Raw genomic sequence first — 27021 nt, 5'->3', positions numbered from 1 at the left:
CAGAGCATCTGTGCTGCTCTTTCACACTCCACCCCTTCTCCTACTTGGCATCTTTAACCACCCTCACCACAGGTGAGAAATCTGGGACAGTGGCGGTAGAAGGTTAGGTGACTGGCTTGTAGCCTCACAGCAAGTGGTAGAGGTGGGATTCAAATCCAGGCTCTCAGCCACCAAACCCCACACTCCTTCTCCAGTCCCTGAGGCCCAAAGGCCCAAAGTGCCTCCAGTGCCCAAAGGCCAGGCAGGGGCAGAAAGCAGAGGGGTAAGAGTAACTTTTCATAAAGGAACAACAGGACCCAGCTGCCCAGCCCACCTCTGGCCCCAGCTCCAGGAAGTGTCAAACCCCGACTCTGGACCTCCCAGTCCACACTGTCCATCTGCATCCAGCCACCCCATGCTGCCTCATTCTAGGCACTGGGAACAGCAGGAGGGACCCAACATCTGGAGCCAAGCACAGGACAAGGCTCAGCCCATCCCACAGAGGGCACTAGAGACCTCTGCAGTCACCTCGCCAAGGTTGCCAGTGACCAGTGCAGGTGGCCCTGGCTGGTGAGTGGGGTGCCTCTGCTTACCTGTCGTACCGCTTGTGAAACACACAATGGAGAGGTCACTGGGCTTTGGGGGCTGCAGAGGTGAGAAGAGGCGTGTGTTAAAGAGACCCAGTGTGGCCAGCCAGGCCCCAAGATCCCTGGACCCCTCCACCAGCCAGCCCCTCTGTGCACTCCCACTGTGTGTGTGTGCTGTATGTGGGTGTGAGTATGTGTCAGCATTTGTGTATGCCCTTGCTGCAGTCAGCAAGGTGGGCAGGCAAGTCCCCAGGAAAGGGGAAAAGAAGCTGAGGAAATCTAACGGGGGCAGGGACATCAATCTGTCCCACCAACCTCACACTTGGTCCTGCTGCCTCCCCCACTGGAGGGTGAGTTAAATTCTAGACAGGATTGTGCTGCAGTGGCCACATCTAGGCCTCTAGCAAAGACCTCACCTTTCTAGTAGATGTGACCTAGTTCTCTCCTTCTTTCCCACTTTCTTTCAAATGTCTGGGGCTAGGCTTAGGAACAGAACACATAGCCCAGAAAATGAGCTGCCTAACTGTGTCACCAAGATTGTTCTGTTGTGCATCAGGCCCTTGTCCTGGCACTGAGCACATAGTCTTCAAGTCACTGGGAGGAATGCACCATGTCCACTTGCATGTAAAAGATGGCTTCCCAGGGGAAGTGACACGAGTTGAGATTGAAGGACAAGCAAGATCTCTCCAGATGAAGTGAGGGTGGGTATTCTAGGAGAGGAATTAGCCCAGGAACAGGCAGAGGGACAAGAGAGAAGGGTGTGCTGAGGGATCAAACAGCAGTTCTCTAAGGCTGGGGCACAATGTGTGGGAAGTGGGCACACACAAGGGGTTACCCATGAAGGGCCCTGGGAATCAGGGATGAGATTGCTCGGGCCCGTGTATGAGAAAGCCATGGGGGTGGTGAGGGGAGTGGGAAGGGTGGAGCTGGAGGGAGGGCTGGAGGTCAGAGGCCTTGTTAGGAAGCTGAAAATCCCCACATGTCCCCCTCAGGGGGTAGTGACCCTCACTGATAACTTGACCCCAGGCAGTATCACTTGGGGATGACACACAGACAGGTTCACAAAGCAAAGACGAACAAAGATAGCAGATGCCACAAGCCCACTTGGCCCTGGAGTCCACTTCTGGTTCTGTCCATTTCATCCTCTGGAGACTTCACTACATTCAAAGGGAGAAAATAAAATTTCCCAAAGAAAAAGTTACTGGATAACCAAGGGTAGCCAGGATAGGCTGCCCCTTTTCCTCCCTCCCAAACATCTGATTCCTGTTCCAGGTCCTCTCCAGGTCCAGGTGCCACAGAAATCCTGGCTACCCCAAGTGGACACTTCTTGACTTGTTCATTAACATGGGGTGCTGCTCTGGCCTCTCTACTGAGCCCCTGCACACAGTGAGGGGGTCTGTGAGGACGGGCCTTGCACACTACCTTGCTCAATAAAGACCCGCTGGCAGACGAGCTTACCACAGGGACACGATGATTCCGTTGGCCGCAGTCCTGGAAGAGGAAAATACTGTTTTCAAATATTCAAAAGTTCTCATCAATCAAAAAACAAAACCAAAAAACTCAGCACAGTATACTTTGCCCCTGTGCCAAGCCCAGAATTCAGGATTCCCTGCCCAGACATGGCTCATGTGGAGACACTGTCTCAGTGGCCTCTCCTCAGATACACATCCAGGCCTAGGCCACCATAGACATTGCAGACGGGGGCCTGAGGCCCACAGAGAGGCTAGGCACTGTGCACATGCACAACGGGGGAGATGGCTTGAGGTGACCATGGTACATCTGAACAAATACTCAGGACAGAGTGACTGAGTGGTCTGTGCTTCCAGATAAATGGTCAGGGCTGGAGGGGCAACAGAAGTTGCTAGTGTAGGTGTGACCCTAAAGCCATGGTGGAGTGCAAGTGCACAGGCATTATGGGTACAGTTAGGAGCAGACAGGAAAGCAGGAGGAGAACTGGACGCCCCAGGGACCTAGATCCAGTAGGGCATAGTGGGGCTCAGCTGCTACTGACCAGGGCCTAAGGCCCTGGAGACCACACTGTCCTGTCTTAATCCAGCAGGGCACAGGCTGCCACCAACCTAATGTCTTTGAGGAGACCACACACAGAAAAACTGGTTCTGCTGGCTGCTGGGGGTCTGGGACACATTTGTACGAACCTCTCCAAGACTCCTGGCACTCACGTCTACAGTCTTCAGGCTCAGACAGGCTGACAGCTAGCTGGAAATGAGGAGGCTCCAGAGGCTATGTGAGTAGCTCTGGGGCGGATTGGCATCCCGTCTACCTCTTGGTGCCTTTGTCATTAACTCTGCCAGCCAACTGAGCCTGTCGCCTAGAGGATGCCTATGGGCACCAAACCTACCACCCACCACCAGCCCTTGTGAAGCTGCCCTGTCTCAACCCTGACATCCACCTTTTCATCCTAGGGCATGAAAAGGGCAGATAACCAGCAGCTCTGGCTCAGTGGCCAACCAGCAGTGGCCCAGCAAACATCCCAGAAGCAGACCCTCACCTCTATAGTCTGCATGGACTTAATGACCACCCCACACTCCTGCCCTCTGTCTTTCAGAGCTTCCTCGAACGGTTCCATGAGGATGATCAGCTTGAGCCCTGGAGTCTCCTTTCTCTCCACGTGCTCTAGCAGAAGCACAGCCTTCTGAGGTTTATCCACGATCACGGTGCTGATGTCAGCTGCAGGGACCATCAAGGAGAGTCAGGCTGTACAGGCACAGGCTGTGACTGTGGGCAGCACGTGCTGGGCAGCAGAACCATGAGCTATGTGTGCCAAAGTTTGCGTGCAAATAAATACATAAGACAGGCCATGTGGGCTATGTGTCATGTGCAGAGGAAAGTACATGGAGCCTTGGCAGAACCAAGGGCAGAAGGCCAGGGAGTCTCCTGGAGTGGATTCTAAGCACTCCTTTGTTCCAGGCTCAGCTTCCATAATCCCAGGTCTGCTTGAGATATTTACCAGCCCTCCCCTGGGCATCCACCCCAAGCTGCAGTGAGTTGGCAGCCTGTGTGGGGGCTGGTGCAGAGGCTCCTTCTTGGCAGCCAGGCCCTCTGGTAGGAGCCATCAGGTCCAACTGGGGACAGCTGGACTCAGGAAGCCAACTCAAGGCCAAAGTGGAAGCCCCTAGTGTTCTCTGAGAGTGGAAGCAAAGTGCTTATTAGTGTCAATCAGCATAATCTGAGAGGCTGGGGTCCGGAGGCTGGCTGCCAGTGGTAAGGGATGGCAGCAGTGGGCTCACCTGTGTTGATGATGTACCGGATAGCCCCAGGGCCCAGGGTGTCATACAGCGGGACCACCACCATAGAATACGTGTAGCAGGCAAGCTCTGCGATGATCCACTGTGGAGACACATGGGTCGGCGGTGGGGGAGGCACAGAATAGATAGGAGGCTGTACTGCCCATAGGCCCAGGCAACCAGGGTCCTTGCTCTGGGTCTTGTGCCAAGAGGGCTTTGTTCTGGCCCTCTGTATGTGGCAAGGAATTCATCAGGCTAATAACCAGTTGAGCCTGTTCCACCACAGCCTTCTAGACCATGCTTGTCCCTGGCAATTCTGGGACCCTAAACAGCCCCAAGTCCACTTCCAGGGCTTGCATAGGTTTCTTTCTCAGATCTTTCCTCTCCCATGGCTCAGGGAGCAGCTGTTTGTGGGGTGACGTGGGGTGTGGATGGAGCTTGGCTGGGATATCCACTCCTGATTAAGGGCAAAGCCAAGGGACTTGGGGAGGTGGCATGGACCAAAGATCTCCATTTTTCCTCTTGTTTAAGACCCTACAAACAGTGGGAGCAGAGCTTTCTATGGTACGCAATCCCCCACTCCACTCATACCTCCAAAACCAGTCAAGGCAGATGCTCACCTCTGGTCGATTTTGTGCAAAAACGCCGATAAACTGATCTGTACATGCTTTACAATTGTGCTGGAGAAGTCCGGACCCTAGAAATTCAGCCCTGTCGGCCACCTGCACACAGACATGGGGAAGTGATGGGAAAGCAAGGACTCTTCAGCAGGAGCAGGAGACCCCCAAGTGTGATTCCTACAGGTCTGAGAGACCTCCCCAACTCCCTACCCAGGTATGCCGGAAGCCCTGCAAGGTTGCTGCCTGGAGTTTGGCAGACAGGCCAGGCAGGGAGAAAATGACCCTCTGAGACCCAGAAGGATGCCCACAAGCCCCAAAAGTGCCATGTCTGTGTGGGCAGACAGGGTGGGGCCTGTCCTCTACTACTCACCTCCTGGTAGGACAGCCACTGATAAGGCTGGTTGGGCTTCCTGAAGCCAAGACAGGGTCCATTCCCTGCAGAGAGAAGCAGGCCTTGTGCCAGGGAGGAGGGCAGGGTAGGGGTGCCACCTGCACCTGCCTATCAGCCACCTGGATGGACATTCTATACTGTGGGGTGGTCCATGGGCCAAGTGAACTGTCTTCCCAGCTGCCTATCTAAACTTCGGAAGCCCAAGAAGGCCTAAAGTACACAAGCATGGCATCTCACCAGGGATCAAGGAGGCCAGGGAATGGAGACCGACACAGTGCCAGTTCCCACCATGACTTGTGTGATTAGCCCCAAGAGGACACAGAGACCTGGCAGCTACTGGGCACAGGTGGCAGGTTGTCTCCCCGTGACCACCTCCCTTTGTCCCATATCCTAGGTCACCTAGACGTCTCAGAGGCTCAGGTTCCAAACCATGCCAGCCAGCGGCCTGGCAGCTGGAGGCTCACCAGGGGTTGCCAAGGAGAGCTATAGAGTATGCGCTAAGGGACGGCTTCAGGTCAGGAAGTCCTAAGGGCTGGAACAGAGCTGAGGCCAGCCCTTTGGCCACATAACGCAGCTACTTCTCTGATTGGGTAGAAGGGCCAAGAGTGGCTTCTCTCCTCTGAACCTGACACCACTCACCTGCCATGCCCCTGGTACCATGCAGGCCCACCTCCACCCCTGCACCTGCTCAACCCCTGCCACAGTCCCTCCCCACCCCCACAGCTCCCCTCTAACCTGAGATGCTAAGCCCACGGCGGAACACTTCGTACATGGTCCTGGCGTCGTCGTAGTAGTGGGTAAGCAGCTGAGGCCCATCCCCAATCACGGATCGCCGGGCCCCACCACTGTCCTATGAGCCAAGCACAGGCCAGAGAAGCTGGCTGAGGCAGGGGTGTCAAGAGAGGGCACCAGCATGCGCCAGGCTGTACACAGACTGGATGTACACCCAGGCCACACAGGTGGGCTGGAACATGCTCTGTGTGTACCCACATACATGGTCTATACACACTACTGGAGTGTACACACACAACCTCTACACATGTTCACATGCCTGTGGCTTGTACATACTCGACCTGCATGTATCCACACTCAAACCTAGTTGGCTCACGCACACAGGCCCAGTATACTGGTCTCCTATACATGTACACAGCACCCTCACACCAGGTCGGCACATACAAAATGTCCAGAACTTGACTTACTATTCATACACACCTACAGCTCACTCATACAACAGAGTGGGAAGTGTTGGCTAGAGTTAGGCTACCCCCTGGCATCAGGATCAACCTGCCAAAGTGTCTCCCATGTCATCATCTGCTGCTGCTATGCCACTAGTTAAGAATCATTTGGGTGCCAGCCATCATTCACATAACAGTGTGAATTAGTTTGAAGACTGGCTCACCAAATCCTTACCACAATCCTAGGAAGCAGGTACTCTTTCTATTACCCACTTGGCAGTTGAGGAAATCGAGGCTCAGAGAGTTAAAAAACTGACAAGGACCATACGGCTAGTAAAAGCACAGCCAGCCTTCAAACCCAGGGCTGCCGGTCACCAATGGTCATTCTGGTCACCACTCTGCTAGCCTGTCTGCAGCCCCTTTCCACCACCCAGCCACCCCAGACAAACCACCACTTCCTAAAGCCACCAGGTGCGTTATCACATACGTGCACTTTTGCACACATCATTCCTTCTGCTGGAAAAGTACCCTGAAGATCCCGGCTCTCCCTCAACCTGCACCCTCTCCTACCAGGCAACACTCTGCCGTGCTTACAGTCACCAACATGTACCATCAAGAGCAACAGGCAAGACGCTGAGCCGTGTCTGCAGCATGGTATCATTTAAAAAGGGGGGCGGATATCTGCACATTTGCTCATGGACAACTGTTACCACAGTTCTCTGGGAAGGACTGGAAGGCAAGGGGAGGAAGGCGGAAGCTTTTCAGTATACGTCCTTTTGTTCCTTTTGAACTGTGTGAATATATTATCTATTCAAAATGAATAGATTAAAGTTTAGAAAAAAGATAATTTTATAAAAGGCAAAATAAATTCCATAAGCTTAATAAAGAAATAAATCTCACTGGTGCTTCTAGACTTAGCCTGGAACCCCTCTGTCCAGGTTGGGCCACTGCACCTTCTCCCCCTTGGCGGCTCTACCCATGAGTCTGTGTGCTCTGGGAGGGCAGGGCCCTGGGGTGGGCTCAGTTCTGAGTCCCAGCTCCAGACCAGGGCTGTGCACGGGAAGGGTTTGGGAGGGAATTTACCTGGCAGCCCCTTGAGAACCTACTTAGGCCTCCTACTGAGGCACCAATGAGCCAAGGCCTCCCACCCAAGAAGCAAGCAAACTAGAGGCCCAGTGCAAGGCCAAGGTCAGGCTCTGCCCAGTGTTCAGTTCCTGTGAGAGGCAGAAAGAGTATCTGGTAGGAGATCATGCCCAAGGCCACTGTAGGGCTTATTGGCTGGCTACCAGGGAAAGTGAGATTCTCTGGGCCATGTGAAGTCAAATAAGTCACAAGTTTGGCTTCTGCCTTCAAGATACCTGTCCTCTGCCCACTACTTTCCACAGCCCAGCCGCTTCCACCCTGCTCACCTTCACTTCCTCTGACTGCATCAGGAGGTTGCATGGTGGTTGCAAGGCCTTTGGCCGGTGAGTGAACCAGTAGGCGAGGATAGCGGCCAGCGCACCCATACTCACGAGGGTGGTGGCCGAGAGGCTGCGGAAAAACTGGCCCAAGTCACTCAGCTCGGGCAGCCTCAGTATCCTCAGGATCTCCTGTGTCTGCATCTTCTCAAGAAGTGAGAGGATGAACTCTGCAGGAAACAAGAGGAGCGTGAGGAAGGAGACCTGAAGTAGGCTAAGGAGGAGTCCTGGGTCTGTCCTCCCACACTTGTATTGGATCACGAGTGACACACTGACCTTGGCCAAGCCCTGGCCAAAAACACTGTAGGGCAGGCCCTGGGCTAGTTGGGGCATATAGTCTTCTGGTGCAACACAGTGTATCCTAGAAGCTGGCTACCTGGAAGCACCTTTCCTGGTGACAGGCCAGAACTCTTAGCAGTCACACCTGGCAGAGAGATATCCAACCCAGTTTTCCTGAGACCCATATGCTCAGGCCCTGGGCCATGGTTGACAGCTGCTTCCATATCTTCCAGGGGCCAGGGCATGCTCTGACAGCTCTGGAGTTAATGCCTCCTGAGCCCTAGGGACTAGGTGTTCTGCCTCTCCTGTGTGGTCATAGCATTTTCCTATCTTTGCTCTTGGGGTGTGGAGAGGACAGAGGAGCAGCAGGATGCCTTGCACAGTGCCCAAAATTAGTGAGGGTGAAGGGACACAGACTCCTCCCACACCACCTCAAAGCTCTCAGCCCTAGCAGACAGAGAAGGGAAAGGGGCAAGGGGGCAGAGCCCACAGACCAGCCCTGATAGACACCTCCAGCCCTCACGATGTGAGGGCAATGACCTATCTGACAAGCGCCCAGTGGGGTCCTTCCAGGCCCACATCCTGGCCACCATGGGCTCTCCTTGAAGAAAAGTTGGAGCCAAAGTCCTGCCAGGGCCAGAGGTGATGCTGGGACCAACTTTCTGAGGAATAGCAGAGTTCCCAAGAGTAGCTGTGGTGGGGTCCAGGCACTGCTCCCCTGGACCCAGACTGGTGATCACTGTGCAGTGTGGCTCTGCACCACGACAGACCAAGCAGCAAAAGGCACAGCCAGCCCCACCACTAACTGAGTCCTGTGCTGTGCTCCCTGGGATCCCATCAGCTAATGTCCAGAGGAAAAGGGAGGTGGCAGAGGGGAGCAGGTATTAAATTGGTGGGAAGGGAAAGGAACCAAGACTCAGAAAGAAGGGGCTCAGAAAGTGTTGTATGTACTTCCAGGGGTAATTAGCGTCTCCTGTGATAACACAAATGGTGGTCAGAGTGCCATGTTTGCCCACTGCAGCCCAAGTGGACACAGCGGGCCTATCAGGGGAACATGGAGGATGTCCTGGGGTGGGCAGTGGGAGCATTTCTGTAAGAAGCACTGTAACTGACTTGGTTCAAAGAGAGCAGGGCCCAGGGGCTACCACGTGCTCCATTAGCCATTAAGTGAAGCGGTGTTGGTAAGGCAGACATACAGCCAGCTGGGCTCAGGGGTCTGCACTTTGCCCAGGACTGAGGAAGGCTGCAAGGGCAGGCCAAGCATTGGATGCTTTTATCCGCATTGGGGCCTTCTTGGTGTCACTGCCCAGTAGGACCTGAGGCTAGAAGCACTGCATGACACCTACTGGTCTGCCAGCCTAATAAGGACTGGGTAGGCTCCAGGCTGCCATGTGCCACTCACAGGCACACTCCTCACCAGCCCTCAACCTTTGGAAGCATGGCTATGGATTCCCTTCTTGGGAAACAACGAGAAATCCAACAGCAGCCACTCTGCAACCATGGGATATAAGCCAAATAGCAATTGCTTGACCCCTGAGAGAGGAGAGATCTGCTGAAATCCCACTAAATGGTGTTGGTGCTAAATTATAACATCATCACACTGGAGATGAGGTCAGTGATGTGCAAAGTCATTACAGAAAAAGCAAGTAAAGCTCCTTGATTCAAATCCCTTCTTCTTCACTTATAAGCTATGCAAGGTTGAGTATAACCTACCCCTTTGGACTTCTGCTTTCCCATCTTTAAAATGGGGACAGTGTCTCTCAGGTATGTACTTCTACTGTGTCTAGCATAGTTAGAGGCATGCCAGGACTAAAGAGATGGCTAAAGGGTCTGCTTCTCAGATCAAGGAGACTGCTCAGCCCAGGCAGGTCCAAACACTGGGCAGAGGTGGCTGGGCCCAGTCATTGTGGCCCCACAGGAGTTTATGCTTTACAGATGGCTTGACAGGCTGTCTGAGTCCTGGGAACACTCATTAACCACCCAGGGTGTGGGTGCTCCCTGGGGCCAGCCAGATCATTCTAACTGAGTTCCTAAGCTGGAAACCCAGTTTTGCTGGTAACCGCCTTGAGCTCAATCAGTTTGAGGCTATCCCACAGGAACAAACTACTCTGGGCATATTGATCAAATGAAGGTCTGAATCAGCAAAGCAGAGCCCCAGCTATGGACCCCAGTGAACTCACCAAGGGAAACCAATCTAAGGAGGACCCTGGACAGGCAGCCAGTTGGCTGCTTCCTTGGGACATTTACTTCCCTAAGGTGCAGATGGAGAGACCAAGTCACAGACAGCCCCATCAAATATATGACTGACTACATAGTGGAAAATCCAGATATGCCCACCAGCTCTTGGGGTAGGCTCTGAGCTGACTGATGTTTCCTCTAATGGGTTGAACTGACTCAATGGTCTGAGAAGCCAAGGCCTAAGAAGCTCCTGCCCAGTCCCTAAGGGCTCAGTTATATAGTCCCAAAAGTTTTAGAAAGAATCCTGGAAGGATACCTCATTACCACCAGTCACTGGTCCTTGGCAGTTGCTCACCGGCCCTAAGCTGCAGCAGAAAGTGGGCATTTGCTGCAATGCTGAGGTTTTAATACAGCACAGCCTAGAAAAGCCAAGCCATCCATTCACCCACACATTTACTCACCCATCCACTTGTGCATCCACCCACCCGTCCACTCACTCATCTACTCACCCATTCACCTAGCAGACCCTCACATTCTGCTCTCATCTAGCTCAGTGTTGGGCACTGGCACAAGCCAGATGTGGGCCTATCCTCAGTTCCATGGGGGAAACACGAGGGAGGCACATGAGGGAATGGGCAGTGCTGTGCAGCGTGGTTTGGGCTATGATCAGGTATGCGGAGCCAGAGAAGATGCCCCACTCAGGTAGCAAGAGTCAGGGCAGGCTCCTGGCAGGAAGTGGCATTGATGCTGAGATAAAGAAGAAAGAGTGCCCAAACAGAAGGAAGCAAGCACACAAAGGCTGGAGTTGAGAGACCATGGAGCACTTAGTAGACTGACTATTCTACTCAGGAAATAAAGTCCTGAGTCCATGAAATCTTGTGCAAGGGTCAGCACCACCAGTTTGCGAGGCTGGCCTCCCAGATGTACCAAGCTTTCGGTAGTCACCAAAATATCACAGGCCCCGGGAGAGGGAAGGACAGAATTTGTCTAAATTTCCTGAATTCCTGGTGCCTGGGAAGCCCTTGCCGACAGACTGCACTGCTTGATCCTCCAATAGCTCTATGTACTCATTATAAGGTGGGAACACAGAGACTCCACTAATGAAATTATCTGTCATTTATAGGTACACAGTGAGCTAGTCAGGGAGGACTCAAGCACCAGATGATAGCCTCCCAAACCATTCCTTGTGTTGTATCACCACCACACCCCTTGCCAACACTGGACCATCCATAGCTACAATCCATGTTCTCCTTTGCTATGGTGCTGAACCCACAGAAAAGCAGCTCCAGACTTGCTCAGAAGAGCCCAGGCCCAGGTTCCAAAGTGTGGAGGGCAGCACAGGCCACCAGGGCCTGTAAGTGGGGATCAGTCAGGCAGGCCAGTCACTTGCCCTTCATCATGCACACACTACGGGTGGGCTCCCTCCTGGCCTCACACCCAGAACTCGCCATCTTCTCCTGGCTGGGTCCTTCTCCTCCAGGAAGCCCACTCACCTGGGACAATGGAGGGTGGTGGGAAAAGGGCTTGCCTTCCCACTTCTCCTCAGGTGCCCACCCCTAAGGAGGCATCTGAAGTGACTGCAGCTCCTCTGGCCTTGAGACTGAGACTCATCCCTCCCTGGTTGGGCAATGGCCAGAGGGTGTCATTCTTCCAGGCTCAAGGACCTTCTCAGACAGAGGCAGGGCTGCTTGCATTTACCCTGAGATTCCCTTCAGACCTGGAAGCCATTGCAGGGCAGAGCTGCAAATTCAGATTCTCTGAAGACACAGGCCTCAGAGCCAGCCTGCACCATCAAACCCTTGGCATGGAGCAGGGCAGAGCCTAGGCCTTGGAGTCTGGTCTCATCTCCTTATTTCACAGGGCCTTGGCCTCCTCTAACCTCCACTCCCTCTCTGTCAACCTACAGTGGGACTCAGTAGTCCCTGGGGCCCCAGCCATGGCTGCCGCCTTCCATGCCCCAGGAGACTCTCTTGATTGCAGCAGCTTGGGGCACAGGGGGTGGGGGGGCCAGCACCCAAGGGAATCAGTGGTGCCAGTGTTGCCAAGTGAGCAGCTGTGAGTGTTTGTAAATATTCACCAGGCAGGAGGACCCAGCCCTAAGCATGAACTAACCTCCTCTCCTCTGGCATATCCTATGCCTTCTTCTCCCCTCCAGCACAGACCATTTCAGAATACCATGTGGTGGCACAGGCTGAAGGAACTTGTCCCCCACCTCACCATGTCCTCTGCTGATTCAGGGCACGTGGAAGGTGGGTGGTGAGAGGCATAGCTCTCAAAATCCAGGAAGGGGGAGAATGGGAGGAAGGGAGCCCTGGTAGGAAGCAGATTGGCTCTAAGGTGGCAGGGTGGCAGAGGCAGAGCCCAGGCCACAGTCCCTGTGGAGATGGCCTTGGGGTCCACTGCTCGACTCCAAGAACACTTTGCTGGTCCAGCCCCCTAACTCCACACTCTAGACCCTCACAATCTAGCTGGATGGCTCTGTCAGGACTACCTCCTAAACATCCCTCAAACATGACCATTCCTCTCCCTCCACACAGCCTCTGGCCTGGTCCAGCCACCAGCAAGTGTAGTCCAGACTCCCATGCAGCCTCCTTACAGGTGTCCTTGCTCTAACCCATGCTTATACTGATAACCAAGTTATTTTCCTAATGTACAGATGTGACTGTATTATGCCACTGCTCAAAAACCTTATCTGGCTCTATACTAGCTTAGGATGAAAGTCCAAAGTCATTCTGGTGGCACTGAGGCCCTCTGTGATCCTCAGATTCTTCCCTCCCCTCAGAATCAGCCTAGAGTGGGGTGGGGTTCTTGTGATGGAGCTCTGGGTCTCTCTAAACCTCTGAGGCTTTCAGAAATGGTGGGGAAGCACAAGCAAGCCAACAGATCATTAAAAAACCTCCTCAACTCCCAGTGAAGGGCTCCAAAAAGAAAATCACAACCTCTCCCAGGGCCCAAGGTCGCCAGCAAACAAACTCTGGAAAAGGCCCAGAGGGGAGTTCTGGTGCTAGACTGACCTGGGTCCAAATCCTGACTCAGACTCTTGATAGCTGTATGACCTTGGACAAGTCACTTCAGCCCTCTGGGCTTCATATCAAACAAGCTCGTGGACAGAGCGTACGGTGCCAGGCACATAGTAAAGGAAACACTCAGCAGACAGCAGTTAGCTGAAGTGGTTGCTCCATCTCTCTGCCAACCAAAGGGCTCAGAGACAACTTGTAAAAGTACATGCATTCACACCCTACCTTTCCAGCGGGCTTCTGGCACTGGGAAGGCAGCTGAGCTGGTTCCACTAGTACCAGCCTCCCTTTATAAAGAGTGTATGGGGCTCACGGAGAGAGCTTACCACATCTTGATCAAAGCACAAAAGTGGCAAAGGCCCCGCCCCAAAACCCACCCTCCCGGGGACAGCTGATGGCAACGGCAGCCTGCTCTAAGAAGTGGGTGGTGGTGGAGGTGTTAGCAGTGGTGGCAGAGGCTCCCTGGCGGCTGTAGAAGCAGGTCTGGCAGGGACCTGGGTACAGAACAGCTCTATGAGGAGCTGCTGGACCCACAAGGCCCCCACTAGCCCCCCCTCCAACTGCACACTGTGCAGGGCTGGCTCAGATCAGCTCAGAGCCAAGCAACGCAGCCTTAACCCCCACTCTGCCAGGTTTCCAGAGCCTCAGCCTTGGGCTGGGGACCTGCAGCCAGAGTGAGTGATGGGGGTAGTAGGAAGTGGGGAGGGTGGTGGGGATGGCAGATCTCTGGTGCTGAGGGAGGCCTGCACTCATGCCCAGGAGACTCCGCCTCCATGCCCCACTCCCTTCCCAAAGTTACAACCAGTCTACTTGGGAGGAGGAAGGAAACTGGACACAGTCCCAGATAAAACACCTGCTCAGAGGTGCTCTGGGCAGTGGTGACACTCCGGACCAAGACCAGGGTCAGTAGGTGGAAGATACTGGTTTATCTTGTCTACAAGACTCCAGGGCAGCACACCAGCCGCTCCTTAATGCCTGCCCTGAGTGACATTTTCCTAGCTTTCCAGGGCATGGCCAACCTGGAGCCAGAATCCACAGCCTGGCCTGCTGGAATCAAAGTTGAGCTCTGAAACCCCTCAGCACCTCTGGCAGACAGACTGGGACACTGAGGTCCCAGGGCCTCCCATGGCCTCACTCCTGCAGAGTCTGTCCACAAGGTGAGGGGTGGGGGAGGGGATCAGGTATGGCCTTTTGTCACTCCTACTTCTGTGATCAGCATGCAGCTGGGTACACAGTAGGCACATGGTAGCCACTGCTAGAGAGTAAAAGGCAAGTTCGGGCCACAGGACCCAGATCACCACCTCCCAGGCCCCACAAGGGGTTTCCGAGTCTACCAGGATGGGGCTACTGTCCATCCAAACCCATCCGACCTCCTTAGCAGCAAGACTGTCCCAGGCCACAGCCCAGTGCTCTGAGCTCCCTCTTGAGGAGCTCTAGAGCCCACAAGGCCTTGAAACACCTTCCCTGGGGCTGATATGGCCTCTACCTCTCACCCCATCACCTGGTGGCAGGGGCATGGGGAGAGTCTCCTGCCTCAGCAGCCCTCACCTGGAACTTGGCACAAGCCTGCCTCTCCTAATCCACCTGGAGGAAGCTTTAAAATGCAGAAATATCTGAGGACCCACCTACAGCCCACAGAGCCCCTTCTTCTTCCTCCTTGGCAGGCCCTACTTTCCCCTAGATATCTTCAGAGATGTCTTCAAACAAGAGAAAATCTTCCTTTAATGCTTCTGGGGCAGGAAATCCAGCGGCCACAACCAAGGTCCTGATTGATGGAAAACCACACAGCATGCCAGAGGCATGGAGCCCCCGCGGCAGCTCTTCCCCAAGACATGTGTGGCCCAGTTGCTAGGCTAAGAAAAGCAGAAATCTCGCCATCACACCTGTGTGACCCTGACCTGCAGAGAAACAAACACAGCCGCCTAAACTTGGCCCGGCACCCACCCCATCCACACAGGGATTCATGCTTGTCTCTGCTGTGAGAGAGGGGCTTTCTCTCCATCTTCCTCTTCGGTTTTAATTAGAGGCACAGAACCATAGACAATTGGGGCAGAGATGGGTCCCAGGGCCTCCTTGACTGAGGAATTACCAGGTGAGACCCACTGCACATCCCCCCTGAGAGACAGGCCGTGATGTGAGTTGCTAGGTTACACGCTTACACAAGGCTCACCTGCCGAGCCTCCCCAAGGAGCCCGATTATAGCTCTGAAGGTTCACTTAAGCCTCTTGAATGTGGAAAGGCCCAATTACGGTTGGCGGTGCCTGACCACTGCACAGGGCCACCTGTCCCAACTAGCCCGAACTCACTGGAAACATGGCTGCCTTTAGCAATTCCCTCAGTGTGGGAAGCAGCCTCCACTGCCCTCTGCCCCCCGTCCTCACGCCAGCACCTCTCAAGAATCTCACTCACCCTAAGGCCCAGTTAGGGAACACGGGCCCACATTCCTGACGATAGCACCGGGAAGCCAGGCTCAGATAACACTTTCAGGAACTTGAAAATACAAATAGCCTTGAGAACAGAGGAGCTAACTGAAACACAGTGTCTTTCACAAGCTCTGAGATAAATATTGTCCTTACCGTGAATCAGGCCTGACGAAGTTCTCAAAGAGGGGCAGGAGACGCTAAAACTGGCAGCAGTCCCTTTGGACATATTTACAGGGTACGATGACCAGGACTGACGGTGTGGATGAGCCTCAGCCTCATCGTCCTTCCTTCCCCATGAAGCCTGGGGACAGTGGGCGGAACCCTAAGGATACCGGCAAGCGCCAAGAGTACCACACAAGCAGAGGGACACCCTCTGGCCAAGCCCCACTGTCAAGGAAGCCAAATCCCGTAGCTGCAACATGATCCTTTCCCCTCCCAGCCAGTCCACATTAGGACTGCAGTGTCCTGGCTCAGGAGCAGTGATCCATTTCCATCACTGGCCCAAACCGAGGACATACTGGGAAAAGGGGATGTGGGCTGCTCCTGGCAGGGCCACATTCTCAGAGCTCAACTGCAGGTGGCTAGCGTACAAATAAGACAGGATGTGACCTGCTCTAGCTAGGGGGAAGCTTCTTGAAGTAGGGAGGGTCTTGTTAAGATATGCTTGGGGTCATTGAGGTGGGGGGAGCAAAGGAGGGATTCACTGGCCCGCTTGTTCACTCAAGAGCACCTGGGGCATTCTGCTTAGGGAGAAATGCACAAAAGACAGAAGCTGAGCCACGTCCTCAGTCAGGGACGGGGAGCAAGAAGAGGATCAGAGCAGGATGGGAAGGAGTGTTCTGAGGAGGGGACAGAGCGACAGAAGTGGGTCTGTAAGTCACAGGAAGAGCCTGTAAGATGTCAGGCTCTTGAAAGGAGGCAGGGGCCTGGTTGCACTGAGGACTGGGGCAGGAAGCTAAGGCTGGAAGGTGAGCATTTAGCTGCAGAAGGAAAAAGATTGTGATTGGTACTATATATATACCTCATGCCTTCGAAGTCACAGCCACAAGCTAATGGCGCCCACCAGCTCATCTGACACAGTGCCCTGGGATTTTAGGACACAAAGTGTCCCTGGCAAGCTGTGCCCCTCAATCCCTGCTGATACTGCAGCCAGGAGCCAACATGGCCCCTTTTCTCACCATTCCCAGTGTCATTGTTTTTTCACAGAATAGACAATCAACAGAAAAGAGAGTTTTGCCTTTGGTGAAAGGTCAATTTTACAGAAGATTTGATAAACAGCTTAATTTTCTGGCTTCCCCACACTTTGAAAAAGTTCCTCTTCTGAAAGCCACAAGAAGAAACAAATCCTAATTTCACTCAGTTCAGCAGAAGGCTGTGCCTGTCAACAGGACCCTGCCACCTTGTGAATCATCCCACTGGAGGCCAGGGCCACACAGCAGCTGCTGCCTCTCACTGCCCTGCGGCCACCAGTGAGAGCCCATGGTGTCCACAGAGTTAATGCCAGGCTCAAGCAGCCTAGCCCTCAGCTGGGCAGGGAGCACTGAGAACTCAGACCTCCTTTTCAAGGCCAGGATGAATGGGGGATATGCAAATGACTGCCTCCCGAGGAGCGAGGAGCGGCAGGGGAGGGCCTGCTGCTGGCAGGCTGGTATCTCTCCACTCCGGGCCCCATCACATGAAACGGTTTGTATTCCTGCTGCTGGCTCCGGCGCTGGGCCAGGCTGGGGCTGTTCTCACTGGAAAACAAAAATCTCTTTCAGACCAAAGCAAAGCGAGGCCCTGGCTGGCCTGGGAAGGCTGCTGGACGTTGTTCACGCTGACCCACTAAGAGCACCCACCACGGGGATTCTCATTGAAGTCATCATCTTTCCAAAGGGACTCAGAGGCCTCTGTGGCCAGTGAGGAAGGCACTGCATCAGGCCAAGGTGGGGGGACCCAGAAGTGGGACTGGTCATCCTGAGGCTCTGTTGGTATTGTCCTTTACAAAAATAGTAATGGCTGGGTCTGAGGTAGCAATGTTTTCTGTATGGGGGAACTTTGGTATTGTCATGGTGTTGATGATAAACATGGAGAAAGAAATGGGAAGAAAATCATGATGGTAAACCGGACCTTGCAGTGCATGGAGAAGACGTTTAAGAATGGAGGCCACATGTATCCTCCTCCTGCTTCACACAGTGCTGTTGCCCAGTGCCCTCAATCTACGGGTAGCGTTTGCAGGAACCCAGAGACCAGCGCGCGCAATCACTAGCTTCTGGGACCCTCCAGGGCTTGCACTCCATCCTCACAGAGGCACCACGACAAAGTCACATTTCAATTTTGTTCAGACTCTCAGAGGCCAGATACGCTGCTTTTCTGACACCTTAGGGTCACCAGGAGCTGTCCATTAACCACAGCATAAATCTTCCCCTATGGGGCGTGGATGCTGCCCAGATTCCCATTCACAGGAGACAATGACAGAGCAAGACCTCAAACACACATATGATCATTTAGCCTGAGAGGAAATCCAGGACAAAACCACTTAGGAAATAATTATGAACCAATAGGAGGGTTGGTGGATGCTCAGCTGATCTCCTAAAATCCAAGGGAAACAGGCCTTGACAGCCTCTCAGCCCAAAGAAAATGCCCATCTCTGATGGCAGTCCACTGCTGCCTCCCTCCTCAGGTTTTCCTACTATTCACTGGGGCTGCACAGTATGCCCATGAAGCCAAGAGACCAGGCATGCCTCTGTGAGAGTTCAAGGAGCTGCCCTGGGGAGGAGAAGCAGGAGGCAGAGGAGGAGGAGGAGAAAGGACACTACAGTCCAGATGGAAAAGGGGGTTTCACAGGTCACAGCCTGCCCTAATGTCTCACCTCTGGCAAGGAGATCAAGGACACGTACCCAAATCTCCCACCAGCCTGCTAGCCAGGGGAAGGCCCATCTTCCCTTTCTCTCCACCACCTCAGGCTTGAGGCGAGGCAGGCTGCAGGCAAGGTGGGGAGATGAGCATGGGTGAGTTGAAGCGTCCCCTAGAGAACCACGTCCAACCCATCTGCTGGAAGGTACTGTCACCATTAACACTGAAGTTCTCCAGCCACTAAGCAGAGTCTTGGAGTCTAGGTAGCTTCATGCAGCCCCAGCTCTTGGGGCCATAAGCACTGCCCTTTCCAAAGTCAAAGGGTCACTGCAGACCTGGATGGGTCCCAGCTAAGTCCACCTTTTCCATGCTGATAACTGCCTTCCCCTCATTGACCTCTAGGACCTTGCCATCTGGGCTCTGGTCACCCTCCCTGTCAAATCTCATTTGCTGACCCATATCCCATCTTGCTGCTCTCTCCATCCCAGTTCTGACTACCTTCCTCCCCATCTCTGACTGCCCTTGCTGTGTGGCCTTGCTGTCCAATCTCACTGTTCCTCCCAGTCGCCCTTATGCCTATTTGGCAGGGTCTGCAGTCAGTGCCTAGAATGGTCTATAGCCAAGGCTAGGGTAGGGGTTAGTGGTCAGGAGGAGCCTGACTGGAGATTCTTAGCCCCAACAACAGTCCCCATGCTAGAGGGAAAAACAGAGCTTTGTAGCAGGACAGAGCTCTGCTCGGTCCCTCGGGATGCACCTCCTGCGCTGATAGGCCAGGCTGCATGCCGTGTGCTGAGAGTGGGGCAGGGTTCCCAGTGCTGATTAGTGGATTCTGTTCAACCTGGGCCTGCTTCCCATTCAACCTGGGCCTGCTGGTCCTCTCTCTCATTCCTCCAATAGCCATCAATCACTAGGTCTGTTCCTGGCCCCAAGAAGTGCCAACCCAGATTTTCTTATCCCTGGGTCTGAAAACTGAGATGCTGATTGCTCCCTCCATGGCACCATCCTGGCCTGGCTTCCTGCTCTAAAGTCCCAGGAGACAGCTGTCTCAAAATGCAGGCCTGAATGGAGAGATGGCAAATCAGAAGCTAGCCACCCCTTACTCTCCAGACACTCCTCAGCCAAATGCCTAGACCAGCTGTTGGGAGAGGAAAGGTGTCTCTGGGAAGAGCAGGTGAATAGGCACAGGCGGGACTTCTTGGGATTTGAAATCCTTCAGGCTCCGAGATTACAGGTTGGGACTCAGAATAGATAGCTCAGCTTAGGGCTCAAAATTTGTCCCAACGCACTTTCCATCTTTCCATTTCTGCCTGTCACAGACCCCAAGCCACACAAAGGAACTAAGTTCGGGAATGACCACACCCACCATGAGCTCCTATAGCAGCTGAGCCATGATAAGGGATCACCCCTGGGCATCCTGAAGGACAACACTAAGGGCTCAAAGTAGAGTCTCACCCACAGCACTCCCCTCCCCAAGCCAATCCTGGGGCCCAATGAGTGGTTAGTGGGGACTCTAGCTACGCCAAGGTAGGGAATGGGGCCACCATACCAGAACATCCAGGGAGCAGAGGACCTTGACTGGGGCCTCCTCTCTGCTCTGCTTGGCCAGAGATTCCAGCCTACTGGGAGACTGGAAACTTGGAGCTCTAATAAAACAACAGGATCTCGCCCTCAGAGAAGAACATCTTCCACAAAACCAGTCACTCACAGCTGTGAGTTTGGTCATTCATTTATTCATTCATTCAGCAAACAGTTTTGGAGCACTTCCTTCTGTTCCAGATTCTCAGCACTAAGGGTTCCCCAGTGAGGTCTGACCTGGTCCTGTTCACAAGGAGTTCACACCTGCTTTCCCCTGCTGCTTCTACCATATTAGCATCATCCTCAGCTGGGCAGGGAGCCTGGCACCTAGTAGAAGCACACTCAAGGTCTGTAGTTTGCTAATTGACTTGTGGAGAGAAAATAGTTTATAAAACACATCATTATTAAAATAAATTATTCTCAGGGAATTCTTCATATCATTCATGTATGTAATGAACACTGATGCACACCATGTGCCTGACCCTGGGTGGGGGGCACAGAGAGGAGAAACCCTTGTCCTGCCCTCAAGGAAATCATAGGGCTAGTAGAGGAGGCCAAAGACTGTCATTCAGTGGAACATGGGCCACCAGGGGATGTGTGTGGCTTACGGAGTGCAGGAATCGTGTTACATTGGCCATCCACATGCCTAGTTTTGGCCATAAGTCCTTTTTTTTTTTCTTTCTGCTTTTTCTCCCCAAATCCCCCCCGTACATAGTTGCATATTTTAGTTGTGCATCCTTGTAGTTGGGGCACTTGGGACGCTGCCTCAGCATGGCCTGATGAGCAGTGCCATTTCCGCGCCCAGGATCCAAACCGGCAAAACCCTGGGCCGCCGCAGTGGAATGTGCAAACTTAACCACCTGGCCACGGGGCTGGCCCCTGGCCATAAGTTCTTAATGCAGCCACCACACATAATAAAGTCCATGCCACCTGGCCTGGCATTCTAGGGCCTGCAGAGCCCAGCCCTGGCAACCTCGCTAGCTCAGCAGGGTTTGTCCCTAGATCTCGTTCAATCCTTTGCCAAGCTATCCTTACACAGGTCCCTCTGCCTGGATTGCCTTTTCTTTCCCTACTCCCTTTCTGCATGTCAGGATCCTGCACCTCCTTTAAGGAAGGCCTGACTTAAGCTGTTGTAACTTTAGCTAACATTTAATGAGCCCTTTCCTGTGTGCCAGCTCCTGCTTTTGGCACTGGACATGTGTCCTCTCTTTAAACCCTTTCCCGTCCAGGAACTGCTCCCTTGCCTATGCCCACTGACGAGCCTGCTGGAGGGCTCAGGCCCCAGCTGACGGTGCCTGGTAGTCCCTCCCTGGACTGGAAGTCTGAGCAAGTGGGCTGGCTCACAGCTCTTAGGAGTCGCTTCATGGAGGCTCCCAGTGTCTCAGTGCCTCGTTGATGACACGGGGAAACGAGCAACACAGTGTTGTGGGGAAGATGAAAGGGAAGCCTAGGGACTTGTAGAACATGGTGTTCAACACATGACAGGTACTCAGGGAAACAGGAGACAAGTCAGCATGTTTGCAATAACACTTCTCCCCATAAATACATGCCTCCTCTCCCCCCACAATACTTCATTCAATAAATATCTGAGTCCCTACTAAGTGCCAGGCACTGGCTAGATACACAGTGTTGCTTCTGTTACACAAAAGCCTGTAACTTTTGCCTTTTCTGCAAACAAGCCAGAGCCTTGTGCTCACTCATCCTGCTTGCTGTGTGTATAGGACAGCCCTGGGTCCCATCTGGGGCTGTAACTGAGCCAAATTTGGCCTTCTGAAGGTCAACGTAAGAGCCCTTATAATCACGAGGGACAGAAAGCCAGCGAGAGAGCAGAATGGCCGGGTTCTGCCGCCCCCTGGTGTTGGTGTGCTCTCACTAGGAGCACCCCTGTATTCTACCACAGGCCAGGGAGGGTGAGAAAGCTGGAGGTCAGAATTCTCACACAAGGTGGTGCACCATGTGCAAATCCAGGCTTTCTTTTTGAGACATGCCCCAAGCTGTTGTGCCTGAAGCTCCAGTGCCTGTCAGGGCCCCTGAGAAGGCCCCAGACCTCACACCAGTTCTCCCCCTAATGAGAGCCCAGAGTAGGGGAAGGATCTGATGGGGCTGAGCTGAGCCAGGCTGTGCAAGTCTGTGTCTGCCCTGGACACCTACAGCCAGATGGCTGCCATACCAATCTCTGCCACCAGGGCCAGGCCCCATTCCCCCAGGGTCATGGCTGGGGCCTCCTATTTTCCCCTTCCTGGAGCCCAGGCTTGACTGAGCCATCCTTGGGCTACATTTATTTTCACCCATAACATCACAACAGCCTCCCACTGCTCTCCCAGCCTCCACTGTCCTCCCCCAGCTCAGCCTGGCCACTGCAGCTAAATCGAGGGCTCCTTTGCCCCCTAAATAAAACCCTTCCCACCAGAATCCACTCCTATTCAGTCTCCCTCCCTCTCCCGCAACCTAGGCTCCCCAGGCACAAGACCCCGAAGACCCACCCCTCACCACAGTTCTTCCAGCACACTTTTGCTGACCTGACTTTCTCTACCTGGAGTTTGACCTAACTGCCTCTGACAAATGCCCCGTATGATGCAGAAGCCTATTAAGATGTCACCAGTGGTCAGGTTCAGGGTTGAGCAGACTGGACCCTGTACAAGGGCATGGGGCTGCATCAGCCTAGAGGAAGGGGTGCCCACTTAGAAATTCATCCACTAAGAGGGCTGCCCCTTTCTACTTTGCACAATAGTGCCATATAGGCAGGCGAAGTGCCAATCCATTGCTCCCACAGTCCTCTGAGTGCTCGTGGCACCGAGACCATGTTTTCCTAGGCCAGGCACAGCATCTGATTCATGCTGGGTCTATTTTATTTGTTTCCTTGTTTACTACTCAATACACAGGTGGGATCCCGGCTGGCCGAGGCATCAATGCTGGCCTGCCCAGTGGGGAAGAGGACAGATGCAGCCTTTGCTCTCCTAGGGCTCAGGGCACACTGCTGCCTCCCCCCAGATAGTGAGTTCCTCCTCCAGGTGGCTCCTCCCTACCCTTCATGTCATTCTCTCCCTGTGGCCCGTTGAGGGGGCCAGACTGGGTGGCAAAAAGCACATAACTCTACAAGGAGTGACATCGTCTCAGAGGTCCTCTCCTCTTTCTGGCTGAGCTAAAGGGATCTGGCAGCTACCACAGGACTCTGGAGACTACAAGGCAGAATGCATTCCCTGTCTTAGCCTAGGCATCCCCTCTGCCCCAGAGAAAGGCCAGGATCCAGGTAAAGTCCCAAGCAAGGTGGACACGTGATCTAGGAATGCCCCAACATGTGTCTGAGGTGTTCCATCCAACAAGTGTCACACACCTGCCTCAGTCTGCCACTCTTACACCAAGTGTGGCAACTTTGAAGAACTTCCAGTTTGCATTGAGAAGTTTGGCCTCTATGGAAGCAGCTGCTACCTGCACCAAGAGGCACCTGCTTGACCTCTCTGAGACCCCTGCACAGGCCCTCAGGGAGGCAGTTTCTCCATTTGCAGAGGCACCTGACCACTTTGGGAAATGCTCCACAATGAAGCAGAACAGAAAGCCAGTTTGAGTCAGTGCCTGCCAAACCCCACTTTCTGACAAGGACCCTGCACTGTGAGGGGATTTTTCTCAAAGTTTGCTGAGGACTCCTGCCATATGTAGCCCTGTAGCCCCTAGACACCTCCCTGCAGCCACAGAAGACCACAGCTCCAGAGAGCTGCCCTTGGATCTATGGCTGGGTGGCTAAGAGTAGGGCAAAGGGGTCCTGGCACTGGGAAAGGCTCTGAGGCCATTACCCAGGCAACAGATGGTGGCTGTTATTATCATCACCATCATCATGATTTTGATAACTCCTGCCGCTTACCCCTCACCCCAGCTCTAGCCCCAACCATGCCTGCTGGATGGGCACATCAGGCCCAGAGTGGCCCTGCACAGCCTGCCCTCGGACGCCAGCAGACAGAAGGAGCTTAGAGAGCTGAGGGGATTAGAGAGGCCTCACTCACTCCCTGGCTCTGGGGAGGTGTCCCTGTGGCCTGACTCAGGGCAATGGGGCGGGGGAGGGACACAACAGTGATCACCTCGCCCACCAAGGTTCCAGGTTCAGGCCGAATACCACCAAGCACTTAGCAATGATTGATCAGTTAAACCTCAGACAGAACCTCAGTCTGCCAGATATTATCCTGTGACTTCGGGCAAGTTAATTAACCTCTGAACCTCAGCAAAAAGGGGATAGCACCACGACCCTCCTAGGATTTGCTGTGAATATTAAATAACACATGCAAATTTTCAGACAAGGATTTCAAAAGGGTTGACTTCCTCTCCTTCTTTGGCTCATAAAGAACCTTATTACCTCCTCTGACGCTGCTGTTTGAATGGGAAATAATGATAAACATTGACATTCATACAGCATTTGCTCTGGGCTCAGTCTGGTTTAAAGCCAGTTTAAGGTTCTAGCACTTCACAAACATTATCAGGCTGAATCTGCACACGGGGGTGGGGCTGAGGGTGGGGGCGGGAGCGGGAGCGGGAGCGGGAGGAGACCCTTTAGTGGTATTATGCCCTGGAGGAACCCAAGGCTCACAGAGAGGAGTGGTTGCTGCAGGCAAGCAAAACTGGTGGATGAACGGGCCTGTGGTGAGATCCCAGGTGTGCGTGTGGGGAGAGGGAAGAGGACTTGGCAGGGATGCAGAAGGGGTCCTGATAGCCACCTGAGAGGATGCAGGGGGAGGGCTGACTCCTCTGAGGGGTAGGGAGGAGGCTGGCAAAGGTGTGGACACAAGCCCGGGGCAGAGCTGAGGAGCCAGGTGAACCCCTCTTTACAGAAATCTTGTACTCTGGCTGTAGGTTAGGCAAGGAGGGGTCCTGAGGAGACCCCCTGACTAGGATCAGGAAGCCCCAGGTCAGTCCTATTTACACCGCAGGCCTGCTGCGAGACCTCAGCGGTCAATACCCTTGGTCTCTGGACCTTGGAGATGGACAAGGCTGCACTGGGTCTCTCCTTGGACTTGGCCTTGGGGGACCATGGGCTCAGGGCCTAGTCCGATCAGTGGATGGTCCTCGCCATAAGGGGTAGGGGCGCGAGAACTGGAGGGAGGTGATTGTGGGATCGCAGAGAACAGGTTGTTGTGGGGTCTCAGAGAGCAAGGCCCCTTATTTCGGCAGATCCAGTTGCTTCTCAAACCCAGCCGGGTGCCCACCAGGATTTGGGGGGAGAGGGGTGACCTGGGAGGCCAGGGGGATCCTTGAAGGGACAGCTGGGCAGCCAGGGCTGGGGGCTCACCCCTACGCAGGGCCGAGACCCCACAGCGCGCCAGCGATAGGGGTCAGGGACAAGGACAGGCCGGGGACTTACCCGCGAACAGCCACAGGGAGCCCCCGGAGACGAGGAAGAAGGTCAGCATGTCGGTCAGCGGGGCCCGGCCTGGCCCAGCACAGCCTCCCCGGCCCGCAGCCCCGCAGCCCCAGCAGTCGCCGCGCTGCTGCCGCCGATGCCGCCGCCGCCGCCGCTGCCGCCGGGTATTTTTAGCCCCCGCCCCCCGGCTCCGCAGCGCCCCCCCTCCCCGCGCCGCTGCAGAGTCTTGGCAGAAGGGGGAGGGCACGGCGCGCTCTCTGCACCGGAGCCCCCCGGCCGGCCCGCAGCCCGCTCCGGCCTGGAGAGCCCGGCGCACTCAGTCGCGTGGGAACCGCGAAGGCCCCCGGCGGGGGAGGGGCCGGGCCGCAGCGCGCAGCAGCCCTCGCCACCCCCGCCCCCCAACGTCAAGACCAGGCGTTCGGGGGAAACCGGCAGGAGAGGGGCGCACGGGTGACCAGCGCGGGAGGGTGACGCCAGGCCCACCCCACCAATGCGCCACCCTTACCTCTCGCGACCCTGTCATTTATAGCTGGGCAGGCTCCGGTGGCAGAGGGGTCACGGTCACCTGTCCTAAGAGGCACACATGAGCCAGTTCCTGCTGACGCTGACGCCCCGTAAGACCCCAGTTTGCAGACACCAGGAGCCTCTGGGAGCCAAGTCTGCAAGTCAGTGAGGACAGAGGGCAGTGAGGGTCTATCTAGGCTCTGGCAAAGGGGCAGCTAGGCTGGATAGTGCCCACATTCTCTGGGTACCCCAGACTTCAGATGTCCCCTTCTGAGAAGATTGGATCTGAGGCCACCCAAGGTCACAGGAGGCTCCATGTGGTCACAGGCAACCACCTGGGGTCACATGAGGTCACAGGAAGTCACATGGAATCACAAGTGTCTCATGAGGACACAGGCAATCATGGTCTTCATACAAACCCATATGTGGCACATGAAGTCTCAAGAAGCCCCTCATAGCTGCAGTGAATGGCCACACAGCCACCCACAGCCACAAATGGCCACACTGCTGGCTGAGGGATTGGAAACCTTCTGTTTCATTGTTTGGGATTGAAAGGAGGAAGCCCAGTTGTACATTTTTCTGAAAAAATAAGTGTAGATATTCTGGTGGGACTGGATGGACCCCTACACTTGGATTTCAAGGTTACCTCCTCCCAACACTCTTGTTTGTTCTCGTCTGTGGATGCCCCACCAGGACTCCAGCACCGAGGACAGCGCTAAGGCACCCCCATCCCAGTCTATATGCAGCCCTCCAGGGCCAGGCATCAGTGGACCCAGGAAGAAGAGGGTAGGAAACCAGAGAGCAGAGGTCAGGCGGCAGAGGGTCGAAGAGCCAGGGGCCTCCTCAGACCCACCAGAAACCGCTGACCCTGTGTGCATGTGCTCTCACAGCTCAGCAGCTGAGGTGCAAGTTTGTGTAGGGGCCTGTGCCTGCAGTTCCACTACATGACATGTGTGTGCCCAGGCCTATCTGTGTACACCTGTAGGTGCAAGTGAGACACTTCCCATGTTTACAGTAGCACCCTCCACCTTTACACGTTGTAGGATCTGGACTCCCAGGAGAGCTGCTCCTGCTGGCACTCAAGCACAGCCTGGCAGGGACTTTGATGGAATTTCTCACGCTCCAGGCTTGGCAAGCTTCCTCCAAGAGGGTGTCACATGGCTGTCAGAAACCCTCCTCTCCTCCCACTGGCAGCAGATTAACTGCAGACCTGTTCAGAAGGAGACCCGGGAGAACCAGAAAGTTGGGTAGAAAGAAAGTATCTTCCTAGACCAGACTGGCCTACAGAGGTGGGCAGACAATTTCTCTATAGGCCAGGGGCCAACAGATCATTTCTTAGCAGTTCAGGGGGCCCAGGAGCCAGGCAGCAAGCCCCTGGCCCGGCCCTCCTCTGCCACACTCAGGTG

The 27021-nt window shown here is 54.4% G+C and overlaps 1 protein-coding gene across 11 annotated transcripts in view; it reads right to left on the bottom strand.

The window, feature by feature from the left end:
* The window catches only part of ACSL6 (acyl-CoA synthetase long chain family member 6), a 60637-nt gene extending 34724 nt beyond the window's left edge, over positions 1–25913 (bottom strand). For 2 of the 11 annotated variants that reach the window (XM_070571121.1, XM_070571122.1), the window contains exons 1-7: positions 25112–25278; positions 7407–7627; positions 5558–5672; positions 4802–4866; positions 4432–4533; positions 2025–2057; positions 573–624 (exon numbers count right to left, since the gene is read on the bottom strand). In XM_070571121.1, the coding sequence (XP_070427222.1) occupies positions 573–624; positions 2025–2057; positions 4432–4533; positions 4802–4866; positions 5558–5672; positions 7407–7627; positions 25112–25160 (637 nt within the window). In that variant the 5' untranslated portion in view covers positions 25161–25278. Of the gene's footprint in view, positions 1–572; positions 625–2024; positions 2058–3075; positions 3255–3814; positions 3915–4431; positions 4534–4801; positions 4867–5557; positions 5673–7406; positions 7628–15340; positions 15488–15507; positions 15756–25111; positions 25316–25616 lie in introns of those variants that run through there. The other 9 variants (XM_070571119.1, XM_070571120.1, XM_070571117.1 and 6 more) reach the window with 8 other exon arrangements.
* Positions 25914–27021: the final 1108 nt, after the last annotated feature.

Source organism: Equus przewalskii, chromosome 13 (genome assembly GCF_037783145.1).
Source record: "Equus przewalskii isolate Varuska chromosome 13, EquPr2, whole genome shotgun sequence".
In the NCBI taxonomy this organism is placed as follows: domain Eukaryota; kingdom Metazoa; phylum Chordata; class Mammalia; order Perissodactyla; family Equidae; genus Equus; species Equus przewalskii.
This window is presented reverse-complemented; position numbering and strand designations above follow the sequence as displayed.